We start from the raw sequence: 18,196 nt of genomic DNA on the forward strand, positions 1-18,196 counted from the left end.
GCTACAAAGTACTTTTACTTGTATAAATACAATACATATAAAACACAACTGCATTTGGGACCCTGGGTCTTAACTAAATAGAGGTTTTTAAACATGTTGAAACTCTACAAGACAATGATATTGCAGGTCCAGACTTAGTGCGATAATGTAATTGCAGATTTTTCAGTTAAAGAATGACTGAGCCTGTTTTCTTGCCCACAGATGGTGATCCAGCTTTTACTTTGAACACATATGAGCACTCTTTAGCTGTTTATTTAGGCAGATTTGACTTTTGAGCTCTTGCTCCGTTGAGTTAAATATCTACAGGACTGATGATAAATAATTAAATTGTTGATTTATTGCAAGACGTCTGATGGGAGTAAGCATAGAGTCACAGCACCACCTTCTGGACAGCAGCAGGAATGACAACCACAAATGCAACAGTACAAGAAGTATTCAGATCCTTTACTTTAAGTGAGAGTACTAAAATGAAAATACTCTGTTACAAGTAAAAGTACTGCTTCGAAAATAATACTAGAGTAAACGCAATTAAGTATAATCAGGGAAAGGAATTCAAAGTTAAAAAAAAAAAAAAGTACTTGGAAGTATACATCTAAAAAATACTTCTTCCAACGCTGGAACTCGTAAGACATGATTACACTAAACTACCACATTATTACAAAAGTTTCACTTTAACTCCTATCACTGCCAGACCACTTTATAAAAAATATATGTGTTTCTTAGGGTTTCCCCTTCTCGCTCACGACGCTGGGATTTTAGGACATTTAATAACAACAACAACAACAACAACAACAACAACAAAATAATAATAATAATAATAATAATAATAATTATTATTATTAATTTTTATAATTATTTTTATTATAAAGTTTATAGGCTATAGCACCTACCAAAACCAACATTTCAAAATGCTTCACACTTAAAATCACAAAAGATACACACAGATGAAAAATTTAAAATCAGTGGTTGAATTTTAAATCAAAACAGTGCAGTGCAAGACATATGTGCAATTTCAGGAGTTATGTACAATATGTTAATGAAATAATCCTTTAAAAGGAAACTATAGGAATGCCATTAGATGAAAATATGTTTTAATTTGTGATTTAAAAGAAGAGCAGGCCGAATTTTAGGACATTTCTAGGATTTTAAGATGTTTCTAGGATTTTAAGACATTTTAAGCACTTTAGAACATTTCTAGAATTTTAGGAAATTATATCCTCCAATGGCACTTGATCAACAACCTCTATTTTTATGCTGTTTTCTTGCATTTAAACACTCAGGATTTGAGGTCATTTCGAGCAATTTACGAGGTTTCTCGGACTGTATGGACATTTCTAGGATTTTAGGACATAATGGTCTTATCCAGCTCCTCTGTCGGGGGTGTGGGTGATCCTCCTCTGGCTCTTTTTTTGATCAACAAGCTCTATGTTGATGCTGTTGTATGCATTCTGGCACCTTATGGAGACTAAAAGCACAAACACACTTCCCAGTGTGAATCCCTGTATCTACAATTCTACAATTTCATTTAGCAGACGCTTTTATCCAAAGCGACGTACAACACAAGCCAGAATTTAGACTTAAGGAAAAAAACCCTTAGTAAGTGCAAAAAGTGCTTCAGGTGTGATTGGTCACAGGTATTGCCGTCTAGTGGCAGAAGAAGTGCCGCACAGCCGCCCCCCCGCCCCCCTCCTTTATAGGGAATGGGAATTAGAAAATGGTTTGGGCGCCACCAGGCACCCTATCTGGGGCCAGATTGAGGATCACAATTCACAGTATGAATCACTCTATGTTTTATTGTCAGTTAGAAAATGTTTGGTGTGGCTTTAATATGTGTATCCAGTGTTGAAATAACGTCATTGACTGGAAGTAGAAAAAAAAGCATATTTTCACCTGATCATAACTGTCACTTTCACGAATAATTAGGCTACATTGAAATGCCAGAATAAAGCCGGTGTATATGTGCACCTGTGTGTGTGTGTGTGTGTGTGTGTGTGTGTGTGTGTGTGTGTGTGTTGTCGCAGCACAAACAGGCGGATTCTTCCTCTTTTTTTCTCAGCCCGATGTCTCAGTCGTCGAAGCTGAAGCAATTACGCGCCTCACCGCTCCGTTTATGAGTCATAGCACGCAAATGACCGCCACTCCTGCCGCTCGCGCGCGTCTGCACAGATCTGCCGTGTGATAGGGAGGAGGAACAGTCCGCAAACAGCCTGAAGAGAGAGAGAAAAAAATTCATTCACAGAGAAGAAGCCGCTGTTGGTTATTTTTAGGGCGGAGGAGCTGACTGCCAGCAGACGCCTTTGCAAACATTCCCACATCGCGTCGCTCCACCTTGAATTAACGCAGGATATGTCAGCGTAAAGCCGCGCGTAAAGAAGCTGCGTGCGGCGCCGCGGAAAGGACGCGTTTTCCAGGCAATTTCACCTCGTTTCTGGAGGAAAAAATCCACTCTGCTGATTGCAAACGACGCAGCCGGCGCTCCTGGTTTCCTGCACAGACAGACGGTCGGTGCATCAGATCGGATTGTTGCCGCCGCTGAGGACGCGTTTGTTGGATTTTTACGGCTGTTCTTGTTATTTGGAGGAGCGAGCTGCCTCCGTCAGGTGCACAGCAGAGAGAGAGAGAGAGCATCCCATCCGCCCAGCAGAGGTAAGAGACAAACACACAGAAAACACGGATGACCGGCGCTGACACTACACCGATTAACACCGGTTTAATGAACACACATGCGCGCGCGCGCGGGCCTGATGCCTGATATGAATCCAGAAACGTCGATCACACCTGAGCTGGCGCGCCAGTGGAGCTCCATTATAGCCCCACCATGCTCTCATAACCTCATAAATTAATCTCTCGTTTCATTATATTTAAATTCTAATATTCTGCAGCCACCGCTGTGTTCATATGGTGCTTAATATCGATCATAATGTATCGATTTTCTGCACCACCTCCTGCATATTCTAAACTGACCGTGAATATTTGGACATCTTTGTGCTTTACGCAGGTGATCAAAAAACCCATGAAACACAATGTTCCGATTATATCCTATAATAATCTCACAGGTGCAGCGTGTCTGTGACGCTCCGTGGGGAGTTGAGACTCTGCTGGCCTCGTGATGATGTCTCAATCTGCTGTAGTGTGTCTGTAATATGTCATCTCCCTGCAGGAATGTATAGTGGCTCTATTGCATGGATGTGCATTTTAATAACTAAACAAACTTCATGATGTCATATATTTATAGATTGCAGGACAGGGACACTCAGCTTGTTTTGCTTTGGGGGCCAATTTTTGGAAAAATGACAGGAGGCCAGGGGCCAGTCAAAGCAGCCCTGTACATGTTTGTAGGTTTTTAGGACATTACTAGGATTTTAGGCCCTTTGTAGGATTTAGGACATTTCAAGGATTTTAAGACATTTCTAAGATTTTAGAACATATTTCAGATTTGGGTGTTTCTTGGATTTAGGACGTTTCTAGGATTTTAGGACATATGTCTTGGATTTTAGGCATTTGTAGGATTTTAGAATGTTTTTTGAAATTTAGGTCATTTCTCAGATTTTACGACGTATCTAAGATTTTAGGATGTTTCTACGGTTTTAGGACATTTCGTGGATTTAATGACATTTGTATGAATTTCGATGGTTTTTAGTAATTTAAGATTTTTTGGAAATTTTAGCACATTTTCTAGGATTTTAAGATTTCTCTTGGATTTTAAGATGTTTCTTGGATTTTAGAACATATCTCTGATTTTAGGACATTTCTCAGAATTTAGGAATTTCTAAGATTTCACAGATTTTTAGGACGTTTCTTGAATTTTAGGATGGCTCTCGGAATTTAAGACAATTCTCCAATGTTTGGCAGCTTCTAGGATTTCAGGTTATTTCTCAGAATTCAGCACATTTCTTGGATTTTAGGACATTTACCAGATTTTAGGACATAGCATTTTAGCACGTTTCTAGGACTTGTCAGCGGTTGGGGGATCCTCCACTGCCACTTATTGTTATAAACAAGTTCTGTTTTGATGGTGATTTTTTGCACTCTGGCACCTTATATATACTAAAAGTACAAAAAAAGTTTCCAGTGTTAGTCACTTTATTTTGATTATAGGTGTTCATTATCACCTAGAGTCACCATTTCAGATACATTTCGTAGTCCTTTTTTCTCCCCGGTGGCTGACGGAAAGGATGAGTCTCCAGTGGCAGCCGTCCACGCTGCACTGAATCCAGCAGGAGCCTCAGCTGTGACTCATGCTGCTCACACTTGTTTAGTCCTCACACACTAACCCTTCGCACCGACCTCTGCCTGCCTGCAAGGTCGACGGCAGAGCAGCTTGGGCTTTTTATTCAACTCGACAGGTGAAGCCTGACAACTAATGTTTGTTTGCACTGTGTCTCTGTTGAACACGCTGCAGGTTTGTTTGCACTCCAGTCATATTTGGCTGCAAAGCTTCTCAAATGTCGGCTCTCCAGGAGCACAGAGGAACAGTGGCGTTTATGCAGTTTTCAACCCATCCGACAGGTTTTTATCACAGCTCGAGGTCGTAGAAGTTTCCCAGAGGATCCTTTAATGACGTGAAAAAAATCAAACCTGTTAAACTGTTAACGGCCTTTGACATGAGAGACACTAAAAAGCATATTTGAGTTCAAAGTGCAGGTTTTGTTGGAAAGATCCAAGAAACGTCCTAAAATCCCAGAAACATCCCAAAAGCCTAAAAATGTCCTAAAATCTGTGAAACATTTTAGAATCCATGACAGGTCCCCAAATCCTAGAAATTTCCAAAAATCTGAGGTACGCACTAAAATCCCAGGACCATCCTAAAATTATAGCAATGTCCTTAAATCCTATCAATGTCCTTAAATCCTGGAAGCATCCTAAAATCTTATGAATGTCCTAAAATCCCTGAAATGACCTACAATACCAGAAATGTCCTAAAAGCCCAGAAATGTCCTAAAATCTGTGAAACGTCTTAAAATCCATGAAATGTCCGAAAATCCCAGAAATGACCTAAAATTCCAGCAACAACCTTAAAGCCTAGAAATGCTCTAAAATCTGTTAAATGTCTTAAAATCTGTGAAATGTCCTAAAATCCTAGGAACGTTCAAAAATCCTACGAATGTCCTCAAATCTGTGAAACATCCTTAAATCCCAGGACCATCCTAAAATCCAAGAAATGTTCTAAAATCCTAGAAATGTCTTAATGTCTGTGAAACGTCCTAAAATCACCAAAATAACCTAAAACCTTAAAATCAAACCTAAAATCTGTGAAACATCTTAAAATCCTACAAATGCCTGGAAGTCCTTAACGTCCTAAAATCTAAGGAACTTCCCAAAACTATAGAAAAGTCCTAAAATCTGTGAAACTAAAATCCTGTATGGGGCTGCTCTGACTGGCCCCTGGCCTGCTTTCTTCTTGTAAAAGTGGCCCCGAATCAAAGCAAGTTGAGTGTCCCTGTCCTAAAATAAATGACGTATAACGTTGTATCACACATCTGCCAATATGTCCCCCTTAGTCCTTCACAGTGGACCTTTCAGACTGAAATTGCCAGCAGGAATTAGTCCCTGTCTCTCAGCAGAGGATGGTGAGTGCTGTATTTGAGGAGCTTCCAGTCAGGCCTCATCCAGCTCCAACAAGCGCCACCAATCAGAAGAACCCAGACTGCACGTTTAAATTTCGCCCTCGTCTAGACGGATGTTTGTGATGCTGATTATGTTTTTTTTCTCCTCAAACCAGATGGCGAAGGCAGACCAGCGTTTCGGCCAGAGGGACGGCTCCGACCAGAACTTTGACTACATGTTCAAGCTGCTGATCATCGGCAACAGCAGCGTCGGAAAAACCTCCTTCCTGTTCCGCTACGCCGATGACTCCTTCAGCAACTCCTTCGTCAGCACAGTGGGCATCGACTTCAAGGTGAAGACGGTGTATCGCAACGACAAGAGGATCAAGCTGCAGATCTGGGTGAGGATGGATGGATTTATGTTTGTCTCATAGCTGACGTAAATAGAGGGTACGCTTTGACGTCACAGTCGGACCGAGTGGCAAAACATCCGTCAGCCGGGCAGAATCCTTAAGACTTGCTTAAGACTTGCTTAGATTTTAAGACATTTCTCGGATTTTAGAACATATCTCAAATTTTAAGACATTTCTTAGATTATAGAATGTTTCTAGGATTTTAGGACATTTCTTGGATTTTACGTCATTTGTAGGATTTTAGGATGTCTCTTGGATTATAAGACGTTTCTCAAATTTTAGAACACGTTGGATTTTAGGACATTTCTAGAATTTTTGATTTTAGGACATTCAGCAGATTTTAGGACATGCAAGTAATTTAAGACATTTCTTTGATTTTAGCGATTTCTCGGATTTTAGGATGTCTCTGGGATTTAAAGATGCTTCTTGGATTTCAGAACATCTTGAATTTTAAGACATGTCTTGGATTGTAGGACATTTCTAAGATTTTGGGATGTTCCTTGAATTTTAGGATGTTTCTCAGATTTTAGCACATTTGACAGATTTTAGGACTTTGCTTTGATTTTAGTACATTTATAGGATTTCAAAATGTTTCTAGGATTTCAGCGCATTTTTAGCAGCATTGTATTGTAATGCGAACATGTTCTATTTGTACATTTCGTATGTGTGACGTACATGTACATGAGTATGACCTGAATTTCTCATGAGGAGGAGATGATGGTTGGTATTCGAGCAGCCCAGTCACCATGACAAAAGTTGTGTTGTACGTTTCTGCAAACCACCAATATGTTACTAGCGTTGGGTGATATGAAAAAAAGTCTTATCATGATAATTTCTTTCATATCAGTCGATATTGATATAGCTTACGATATACATCAAATCACTATTTCTGTCGAGCTCAAAGGTTCCCTTTTACTCCTAATTGAGATATGAAGATATCATAAAGTTAATTTTGGTTTAAATATTTATTTTCTGTCAGACATTGAACATGACAAATATACTGTAGAACAGCATCACCAACTGGAGGACCTATTCTACTAAATCTCAAAGAGGTCCAGTTACTAAAATTTCCTCCCAGCAAAGGTCCGAGCCTCAAACCTAAAATCAGAATCACGATCAGTTGAACATTTTACTTCAATTACAATTACTGAACGATTATTTTTCTTTTTCCCCCTTTTTTGTTGTCTGTTTTTTGCCCTCATAGTTCACTGACACAGATTCATGTGACCATGGTGTGTTGGAGTGTAATAAACATATGATTTATTATTATTCATCAAACTTTCCAGCATTATAAAAAAATTAAAAGCTCCATCTTAAACAAACTTCAGGTGAATTTAAGCACATTGTGCTGATAATAGGCCAACCTCTCCTGACTGCAGGACTCTGACTTCAACTTCTGTGAATCGTCTACTTCTCCGATAGCTGCCAACAGCCTGCCAACATTTCCTGTTAGAGAAAGGCTGAAAATAAGCTCATGTGTTTGTGGCCCCAGGCCTCCAAAACATTACATGTCAGTTTCCATTATTTTACGATTAATTGCCCAGCAGCACTCCTTAAAAGATATTGTTCTCATTCTAACATTTTATTACAACTTGGCCACAGGTCTGGATAGGACGAAGTTTTGGTCCTGATCCGGACCGCGGTCCGCTAGTTGGTTCTGACAGGTACATGTGATGAATCAGTGGTGGGCGCTATTAATAGCCACCTACGTGGGTATTGGTCGTGTGCAATGACAGGTGTTTTGTTGGAAAACCGACAGGCCAGACAGTTTGTAAAAACTGCTAGTTTGAGCAGGCTGACAGACTCTTCGGCACTTGAGCGGGCTGTCGGACAAGTCCGCACGCTGGAGGGGGCTGTTGGACATGTCCGCTCGCTTGAGCCGGCTGTCAGACATGTCCACGATGGAGCTGTCGAAAATGTCCGTGCGCTGAAGCGGGCTGTCGCACATTACGGTGCTGGAGCGGGCTGACGGACACTTGCATATTTCAGCGATGTTTTTATGGCACTAAAAAACAACCTGTTTTGTTTTTTGTTGGTCTGCAGCTTTGCAGCTATCTTCAGGTGACAATCGGGTTGTCTTTTTTTTTTTTCAACAACACTTGATTTCTAGCGCTGTTTGTAGGAACAAACCGGTGACTTTAAATTTCAATCTTTGCCTAACCCCGAACAATTGGTTTCTGTGCTTAAACCAAACCACACGTCAACTACAGCGTAGTCACAGCATTGTTTGTTGTTTATTATGAGGATCCCCATTGGCTGACACCAAATAGACAATTGTCTTTCTGGGGTCCAAAACAACACAACATTACATTACACCTAAAACAACAGTAACATTGATAAGAATAGCAATGAAAAAAATAAATAAGATATTAAAGTAAGCAAATAAAAAATATATATAAATTAATAATAATACAAAAATACGACTACTTTAAAAATAGCAATTAAAAGATAATAATAATCAATTCACCCTCAACCAACCAATTCCAATAAATAAAAAATAATAAATAAATAAATAAATAAAAAACAAGACTTAGTCTTAACTATTTTACTCAAATCAACATAAAACAACCAATTAAAAATAATAACAAACCAAATTCTAACAACACACCACAGCTGCTCAAAGAGGGCAATCTGCCGTCCCAGAAATATCATCCGTCTAAACTAAAAAAAAAACACAACAAAAACCTCAAATTAAATTATGTAAATAACATCTTAATGCCTTTTTAAAACCCACTTTTCCTTTGATTGAACTTACATTAGCAGCATGAGAATTTTAAAGGTAAAACACATCCGTGGTTTGCAAAAACGTAAAATGCACACATTTATTCTGGGTTGGCGTATGATAAACTGTAGCATATTATAATCTAATAGAGAGTGTAAAATGGAGAGAGTGATGCAGGGAAACACGATGTTCTGCTCTCAGTCAACAACAAGCTGCTGGGAGGAGAATGAAAGAAAAGACAGACTTCTGCTTCAGCTGGTATCATCAGTGGTGATGTTGTTGTTGCCATGGCAGCAGCTCTTCACGCTCACTCACTCTCTCACCGACACACACACACACAAATGCACACACACTAACAGTGTTGTCTTCAGTGGCAATTAAAGAGACCTCTTGGGGCGAAGAGGTTGAGAGCCGGTGGGGGGACAGAGGAGCCCAGAGGGGGAGGAAGAAGAGGGGTGGGGGAGGAGGTGTGTGTGGGGGGGGGCATTGCAATAAGTAGAGCTAATCAGAGCTGATTGATTCAAACTGAAAGCGCAGTGATGAGTAAAATAAATGCGCGTACATAAACATGTTATGTAAACGAAACAATGCAACAAACAGTTAGTCAGAATGCGTGTTCGCTGAAATGAACACTGATTTCAGTATAGTCATATGCATGCTACCAAAGCCTTATGGGATTTTATAGTTGTCCCCAGAGTGACAGGTTCACTGTTGGTTTAATGCCACAGTTTGTCTCTTGACACAAAGCAGATCCATTAAGATTTTCTTTTTTCATTTTGGTGAAAAATAGCCCTTTAAACCTTAAAAAACTCATAATGTCTTTCAAAAACAAGGAAAGAAGGCAATGAGCAACTAAAAAAGAAATTACCAAGAAAGTGCACAGAAAATTACCCGAAAGTTTCTCATGTTCCCAAACAATACCCCAAAAACTTAAGGTGTCGTACCGAATAACAATATCATTCAGGTTGGATAATACTGAAAAGCAGCTAAATGTTCCTGCAGAATAAGATGCTAGAATAACCCCTACTTAATGTCCTGATGTCTCATTAAAACCAGCTGCTAAATCCTGATGTTGACTCGCTGATTTGAATATAGGTGATTTTGTTGCCAGAAATACGTCTGCTAAATGTCCAAGCGTCTTGTTAAAAATGTCTGGTTTTGCCTTAAAAAAAAAAAAAAGTCCTAGATGTCCCAGTGTCTTTTTAAAATACCTGGTTATGTCATCAAAAAATACCTGTTAAATGGTTCAATATCTTATTTAAAATATCCGCACTTTTACTTTTCATATTTAAAGTACACTTTTACTTCAGGAAGGTTTTGAATGCAGGGCTTTTACTTTTAACAGAGTATTTTTACTGTGTAGTTTTGGCACTTTTACTCGAGTAAAGGATCTGAGTACTTCCTCCATGAATCTGTTTAAAAAACACCATGCATGCTAGTGGGGCAAGAAAAAAAAATCTTTTTTTTCTTTTGTTTCTAGTTGGTTGGAAAAGTTCAGCCGTCCACATACTTATGAACATGTTGCTGGAGTGCAGCCATGTCTTCCTCTGTGGAAATCAAACACGCGTTTCTCTCTGCTTTCAACCAAACCGAGAGGAATCAGTTGCTGCCTGAGGCTCTGCTGCTTATCGCATGATTAACGTCGCTGCTGTACACACACACACACACACACACACACACACACACACACACACACACAATCATGTTCCAAATCAAATCTGAATTAATTAAATGCAAACGAGAACTGGCCATGTCCAACTAGAAGAAAAAGAAAGAGACATTTTTGAATGAGCGCAGAGGAAACGGAGCACAAAAGAGCTAAATTTAGCCGTGCCGCTGCGCCCAGACCAGCTGTGGCGGTGTGAGGGTGGAGGCCGAGCAATGTGGGAGTCGTTGTTGTGGACGGGCGGTAAAGTCACAATGAGCCTCAGCTGGTTTTTGTTGCGGTCGGCGCCGGCGGCCTCGGATCGATCGGCGCTTCAGATAAGACGTTAAGAGTCTTAGAGAAGCTTTTTTGGCTCCTGTGAGATTAAAAAATGAGATTTTCTGGCAGCAGAGTCTCAATAACTGATCTGCTGCACAAAACCATGTATTCCTGATTTATTTATTTTATCATGAACCCTTTAAAACCTGGAACGACATCACTTTTCTTGTGCTGCGTTCAGACGCCTTTTTATGCACATTTCAACCTTTGAAACTTGAGAAAAGTGGTTCGCTCCCGTTTGAAATCATTGGAAAAAAAGGGCAATGAGCAACTTGGCAAGGTGCACAAATTGAAAGTAATGAGTAGATTTGGAAAATTATTTTTTTAAAAGCTATGGGGAAACAACAATGATACCCAGTAGGTGTTGGTTATTTCACTGTTTTGGTCGAACAAGCAGCAGCAGTCAGTGAGCTGCAGAGTCGGCTGATGAACACACTGACGACGGGCTGAGAGGTGCTGAAGTGCAGATTCTGAGTGTGAATCTGCAGCTGCAACACATCGTTGTGTGTTATTCTGAGGTGAGAGCAGGTGTGTGTGTGTTGGATGATGATTGTGCCAAAATAAGTATCTTTTATTTATTTTATTTCAGCGTTTGCACGCCTGTAAGATGTCAATTTAAATATTTATACTTGTGAGTAAATGTTTGAGTGACATTTGTTTTTTTTTTGTATTCTGGCTTTCCATTAAGAAAATTGATGCTTTTAGGTCATTTTAAAAAAAAAAAAAAATGCTTTGTGCCAATTTATGGTCTAGATGATGGAGCTTTCAGATTGTCTCCATGGAAACAGCAAATTGCACAATTAGCCAACTCAAGCAGTCTGGTTCAGAAAGCCAGAATATAACAGCTGATATCCCAGTTTAGTATGTATGTTGGGATGTCAGATGACCAGTTACACCTGTTTCCCTGCAGTGATTAAAGGCGGCTCAGCAGTGCGATATATAGTATCCGCGCCATTTCTATGTTTTTGCAAGTTGCTTTATTTACCTTGATTTTAGTGCTTTGTAAAATAAGCCTAATTTTTTCAGCTTTTATCAGGTATGTTGTTGCGTTTTAAACTTTTGAGACCTGGATCAGCATCAGTTTTCTTGTCCTGCATTCAGACACCTTTTACAAGCTATTTGACCCTTTGAAATCTGAGCAGATTGGTTTGATTTCTCTCGAGTGCATGGAGGTAAAGGCAGCGAGCAACTTAACAAGAAATGTTCCACAAATTGCACGCCCCTGCCCCCCCGTGCCCTGGGAGCAAAAAAAAACCTACAGTCACAATTATGATTTACTCAGGGGCAAAACTCAAAACTCATGGCGGCGTTTATATCTAATAATATCCAGAAAGTTATTTTCATAATTATAGTAATTATATATATTGAAACGTATAACACAGAAAAAAATAGATATAAACGCCGCCATGAGTTTTGAGTTTTGCCCCTGAGTAAATCATAATTGTGACTGTATGTTTGTTTTTGCTCCCAGGACACGGCGGGGCAGGAGCGTTACCGCACCATCACCACGGCCTACTACCGCGGCGCCATGGGCTTCATCCTCATGTACGACATCACCAACGAGGAGTCCTTCAACGCCGTCCAGGACTGGTACGAGATGAGCTCAGTGCATGTGCTGGTTCGCTTTTCTGTTTGATACTCAATTAAAAGATAGAAAATGTGCTTTCAGGGCAACTCAGATTAAGACGTACTCGTGGGACAACGCCCAGGTGATCATGGTGGGCAACAAGTGCGACATGGACGAGGAGAGAGTCGTGCCTCCGGAGAAAGGGAAACACCTCGCCGACCAGTTAGGTGAGACGCTACTGCGACTTAGAAGTCTAATATGGCCTCCAGAGTGGGGTCATTTTCAATCAATCAAACTTTATTTGTATTGCAAATAATGTTGCACAAAGTGCTTTACATACAAACGGGTGAATAAAAAAAGTACATGACCCCACCCTCATAATCCATGTTCAAGGTTAGAAAATGTGAGGTAAGGTTAAAATAAAATAAAATCATTTTAATGGTGACAGTTATGTTTGAAAGAGTATGGGCAAAACCAAAAAAACAGATGTGCAAAGAGAATTCCTTGCAGCTGACATCACAGCAGCATATTTCGGTTTTAATTTCTTTCTCCTGTGAGAAAGAGCAGCTGAACTTATGCAAACTCACCCCGAGGCGTGTGTGTGCTGAGGAGTACCGAAATGCGACAAGTTTGTTACCTATTGCCAAAGGCCAAAGAGGTGTGTAAATTAAGAGAACTCAATTCTGGTTTTAGCTTGACTGCTCAGAGCTGTTTCCTCACCTAAACGGGTCATTACTGAACGTAAACGCTGCGGGCTGAAACCCTGAAACAAGACTGTGCTGCTGCGAAAAGTGTCACAGCGTTCTGATGTTTCAGCCCGGGTCAGTACATTTCATTTTGCATGATTAATCAAAGTCAGGTTAGAGAAATAAAGTGAGCAGCTATAGTTGGTTTCACAGCCTTCATCTTTGTGGTTTTACAACACATTCAAACATTTGGGATTAAAGCGATATTTGAGAAGTGGGAAGAGGAGTCTGAATACAGCAAACACACCCAGAGACGCTCAAACAGATGAGACCACACCCAGCTCAAGCCAGAAAACGGTCTTTAAAAGCCTGAAGATAGACTAATGTAAATGTTTAGACCACTCGTTTCCAACTTGTTTCCCCTTAAAACAAAACGCAGTGAGCCCCTGTCACAGATTTATCTTTTTTAAAGTGAAGTTAAAGACATTCCCTTTTAGCCACACATTCCAAGCTTAGCTGGCAAGTAAAAAGAAAATAGCTCCTATATGAAACTGCTCACAACAAGGTCTACAAGATTAATAGCACTACAGGTCAAAGGGAAAATCTGTTTTCTGATTTTGGGATGAACTGTCCCTTTAACTCCTCTGTTTCCTCCTGCAGGCTTCGAGTACTACGAAGCGAGCGCCAAGGAGAACATCAACGTGCGGCAGGTCTTCGAGCGCCTGGTGGACATCATCTGTGTGAAGATGTCGGAGCGCGTTGACGTGGAAGTGCCGGCGGCTCCCGGGACCAAAACCACCAGACTGACCGACAAGCCCGCCCAGCTACCTCAGAAGTGCTGCTGATCATCCGTCCCTTCATGCGCCCATCCCTACGCTGTCCCCTCGTCCCCCAAATCTCTCAACAAAAACAACAAAAAAAGCAGATTAACTATTGTAACATTCCTCTACACACTCTCTCTGCTTCAGTCCATGTTCGTGAGCAGTCAATAATCACTACTGCGATTTATATAGCGTTTCATCCCCCTCCTGTCCCCAAGTATCCGAGGTTGGTCCTTACGTAGACGGAGGAGTAAAGGTGGCAGTGCACTCTGGACAACATTTAGTTTGGCGTGTTTGAAAAGGTTTCAGATTTCAGGAGGTTATGAGATTTACGAGAAGTAGAATAAAGCCTGGTCACACGAGAAAGTGGCAAAATTCATCCGTGTGTCCTCACCAAACAGGTCATGCTAGAAGCTCAGTTTGAAGTTTGAAGGTGTCCATGCAGATATTTGTGCCAGCAAAAAATTGGTAGCAATAGTTGGTTACAAGCTGGCTGGGGTTGCAAACTGCCAGCTGGTAAACTAGCTTGGTTACTAACGGGACATTAAGTTTGTGCATTTTACGTGTTTTAAAGAGACACATCTGTATCGTTGGCTCTGCAAACCACAGACAGAGGAAGGTTTTATACAAAAGGATGAAGCAGCTAATGAGCTACGATAGAGAGCTTTGTCTTGAAATCTTTTGCTCCGTCAAGATTGTGGATATATAAAGAGAACTGGAGTTGGAGACAGGACCGTGTTTATTCCAAAAGGGCTCTGCTATATGAAATTACCGGGATCTTACGCATCCTGGAGCTCGTAGATTAAGTAGACTATGGCAGCTGAGTAGCTAACTTCCTGTTTAGCACTCTGCTAACTTGAAGGGGGATAAAAGTATTCAATTATGCAACTCTTCAAGACTTTCAAAATGTTATTCGACTAAATAGGTCAAATCCCAGATCCTAAAATCCTAGAAACATCCAAAAATCCATTAAATGTCCTAAAATATGAGAAATGTGGAAACATCCTAAAATCCTAAATATCCTAAAATCCTAAAAATGAAAAGAAATTTGGTTCAATTTCTTTCAGAAACATGGGAAAAAGGGCAATTAGCAAGTTGCATGAAATTTACTGCAAATTGCCAAAAAAAACCCAACAAAAGGTAAGAAAAAAGATCAATAATTAGCTTTTGAAAAGACAGAACCAATAGAAAATTATCAATAAATCTGTGTTTATAAATGTTTAGAATTAGGCTTCAGACATAAATATTTTTATTATTAGCATTTTTATTTATTTATTTATTTTAATTTTTTTCATATTTCAGGTACTTTTTAAATAGCTTTTCATTATTTTCTTGCTAATTTATTTCCTCCTTCCAGTGTTTTTAAAAGAAATCAAGCCAATTTTCAGAGATTTCAAAGGGTTAATCACCTGGGTAAAAATGTTGTTGCGGTTGTGTAAAGGTTTCACACCTGGCTGGCTCGTGCCCCGATCTTTGTTTTGGTTGCACGCTGAATTAGATTTTGCTCCAAGTGCACTGCTGAGCTGGAAGCAGGGTCCACAGGTTAGCACAGCACTGCCTCTCCTCTCAAAGTGTAGCACAACGAGAAACTCACGCCACCACAGCTGCTCATGTTCACAGGTTTACGAATCATCCGCCGAAAAAACATCAGACTAGGCTGCTTCTCAAATAGCTAGTAATAGTGAGTCCACTCGAATACAATATACCTATAGCCTAACTAACTGTTACTGGCCTTACTTAGTGCTGTTTGTGGCTTGAAAGACGCTTTAGGGCTACACCACCAATGCACAACTCCCGGGCAGGGCTGCAGCCGAAATTACTTGAGGAGCGGGTCGAGTCCAAGACTGACACAAGTCCAAAAATATGTCTGACATCCGAGTCTTATGCTGCTGTGGAGGGTTTTTAGCAGTAAAGTCAAAGAGAGAGTGCCTCCTGATGTTTAGCAAGGTTCATTTAGATTAGGAGTGTTGATACTGAGACAAATCACGACAATAATGCCAGCGTTTGTGTTGCATAATCTGCAGGATTAGACCAGTTTTAATGCAAATGAGCAGCACAGAAATCTACACAAGCACATTGCATTCACCAAAGAAAGTCATTTCTAGTAATTATGACTTGTGTAACGCTAAGACTGAGCATCTTATAATAACTAGAAAATGTTTTCATATTTCTAATCTCAGAATTAAAAGATAAAGATGTTGTAATTAGGAGATATTTTTCTTGTGGCATCATGAAACGACTTCGCCCTTTTTTATGCCTCTGAGCCAGTGATAGCCAAGGCCGGAAGCATTGTGTTTTCATGTTTTCAACATGCTAGTGAACTCCGTAACTTAACAGTACCCCATGAGAATTTCCTCAGATTTGGTACAAATGTCCACTTAGACTCAAGCACTAACTTATAAATTTCACACAAATGTCTCAGAGTGACCTCGTCTGTCTTATTCACGTGAACACAATATCTCAAGAACACCTTGAGGGGGATTTTTTTCAAATTTGGCGCAAACGTCCACTTGGACTCAATGATGATTGTATTAGATTTTGGTGGTCAAAGGTCATGGTGACCTTACGTTTGTCTCATTCTCTTGAAGGCAATATCTGAAGATCGCCTGGAGGGAGTTTCCTCAAATTTGGCGTAACCGTCCAACTGAGTGTAACTTGACTGGTGCTCGGAGGCATACAAACACTTAGCAGTTATTCTTGTCTTTTTTCCTGAGTCTATTTAATTCAGAGATCAGCTTGTGCAAAGAGATGCAAAATGACCACAAAAGATGGCAAAACAACTACAGCGACTAAAAACTGTTTGAAGTACTCTCAAAAAACATGTACATGTGCCAATAGTATTATGGTTACATAGAAAGAAAAGATTGGTTGATAAGGTTTGCAGATAAACAACAATTTAATTGATATGAAATTAGTTGTTGGTTGCAGCCGCAGAAGGAAATTTGAATTTTTTGTGATTTCCTAGTGTTTTCCCAAAATAAGTAAATCAAAGTTCAGAAAGTAGACATGAAAAAAGGAGCACAAAAGACAAAGTAAGCATGTCCTAGACCCAGATCAGACCCCTTCCGACTGCCAAAGACTCGACCCCGGACTGCCGCTGAGCGCTGCAGCCCTGCTTCATGGTGGCGTACAGCTTTTGCACTGGCCGACACAATCCAACGCCGTACTGAGGGTGTTTTATACTCACGCACACATGTGAGCAGAGCTGATGAGTGAAGAGCACATGGTTCTCTCCTTCCCCCTTTAGCAGGTGTAGTCACGTAGACGTCATGTTCGCAGTGTTTCCTACATGAACGTGAGTGTGTGTGTGCGTGCGAGTGCGTGTGTGTGATATTAGAGCCAACATTGTTGCATATGGTTATCATGATATTTATTGCGTGTTCAGTTGTAAAGGGTTTTTTGTGTTAATGTACAGTATCTTTGACGGAAGTGTGATATTTTGATAATGTCATGTCAGCTGAGATACAGTACGTGTGTGTGTTTACGAAAGACTTCAAGAAAAAAAGGGAAGACGAGGAGAAAAAATTTGTGCATTTATTATTAAATATCGAAGATAGAAAAAAATCAATATCCTGCCAAATTGTTATATAGCTACCACAGCGCACGTTTTTGTGTGTAACTCCCCACCATGTGTCTTCATATTGATAAAAAATATACAATAATATTGACATTGTCTTCATATGATTATTTTTTAAGTGAATTTGTAAATGATAGATTTAGAAATTATAATGGTGTTGAGTATGAATTTATTTTTATGCTGTGTATACCATGGACAAATTATATAGAGAGTTTATGTAAACTTGTTGTCTTACAGTTCACTCCTGTACGGGGGAGAAGCACAAAGTGATTGTACAAAATATTGTGAATGTTTGTATATTATAGATGAAATTTAGTATAATAAAAATCACAATCTTTAATCATAACTTTTTGATTTTCTTTTGTATGTGTGGCTATTTGTAGACTTTTTATGTGCTTTTTTGTGGCACAGTCCTATTATAGTGAGTGCATATCTCAAGAAGTCCTCAAGGGATTTTTTATTTTATTTTTCAAAATTTTGCACACACAGCCACTTGGACTTGTCAAAAAAATTTTGTTTGTTTAAAAATTTCAGCAACAATGTCAGGGTTCCCACGGTCAGAAAAACCTTGAAGTCATACAATTTCGTAATCTTAATGTAATACGTCAAAAAAATTCTTTCTTAAGGTTTTGCACTTCCAATTAGTTTTTTTTTAATCAATATTTCATTTTTGTTCAGTAATTTTTGCGATTTAATTCAAACGTATACCGGTTTATTATCGGCAATCATAAAACACGACCACTATTTTGTATTCTTCAACCAAACTTGTTCTCTGTCGTCACACATTTTGACCAATCAAGCGCCCCCTTTGTCCGTGATCCATTTCCTCTCAGCGAATCAGAGGCCTTGTTGCGGTGTGACTGCTACCTGATCCAGGCTA

At 39.8% G+C, this 18,196-nt stretch overlaps 1 protein-coding gene across 1 annotated transcript; it reads left to right on the forward strand.

Moving 5' to 3' along the window:
* The first annotated feature begins 2,103 nt into the window (after positions 1 to 2,103).
* Positions 2,104 to 14,736, forward strand: rab3b (RAB3B, member RAS oncogene family). The gene is made up of 5 exons (XM_042483794.1): positions 2,104 to 2,646; positions 5,723 to 5,947; positions 12,137 to 12,255; positions 12,335 to 12,459; positions 13,579 to 14,736. Exons 2-5 carry the CDS (start codon positions 5,723 to 5,725, stop codon positions 13,761 to 13,763), a joined length of 654 nt encoding a protein of 217 aa, XP_042339728.1. The 5' UTR covers positions 2,104 to 2,646; the 3' UTR covers positions 13,764 to 14,736.
* Positions 14,737 to 18,196: the final 3,460 nt, after the last annotated feature.

Source organism: Plectropomus leopardus, chromosome 3, assembly GCF_008729295.1.
Source record: "Plectropomus leopardus isolate mb chromosome 3, YSFRI_Pleo_2.0, whole genome shotgun sequence".
Classification (NCBI taxonomy): domain Eukaryota; kingdom Metazoa; phylum Chordata; class Actinopteri; order Perciformes; family Serranidae; genus Plectropomus; species Plectropomus leopardus.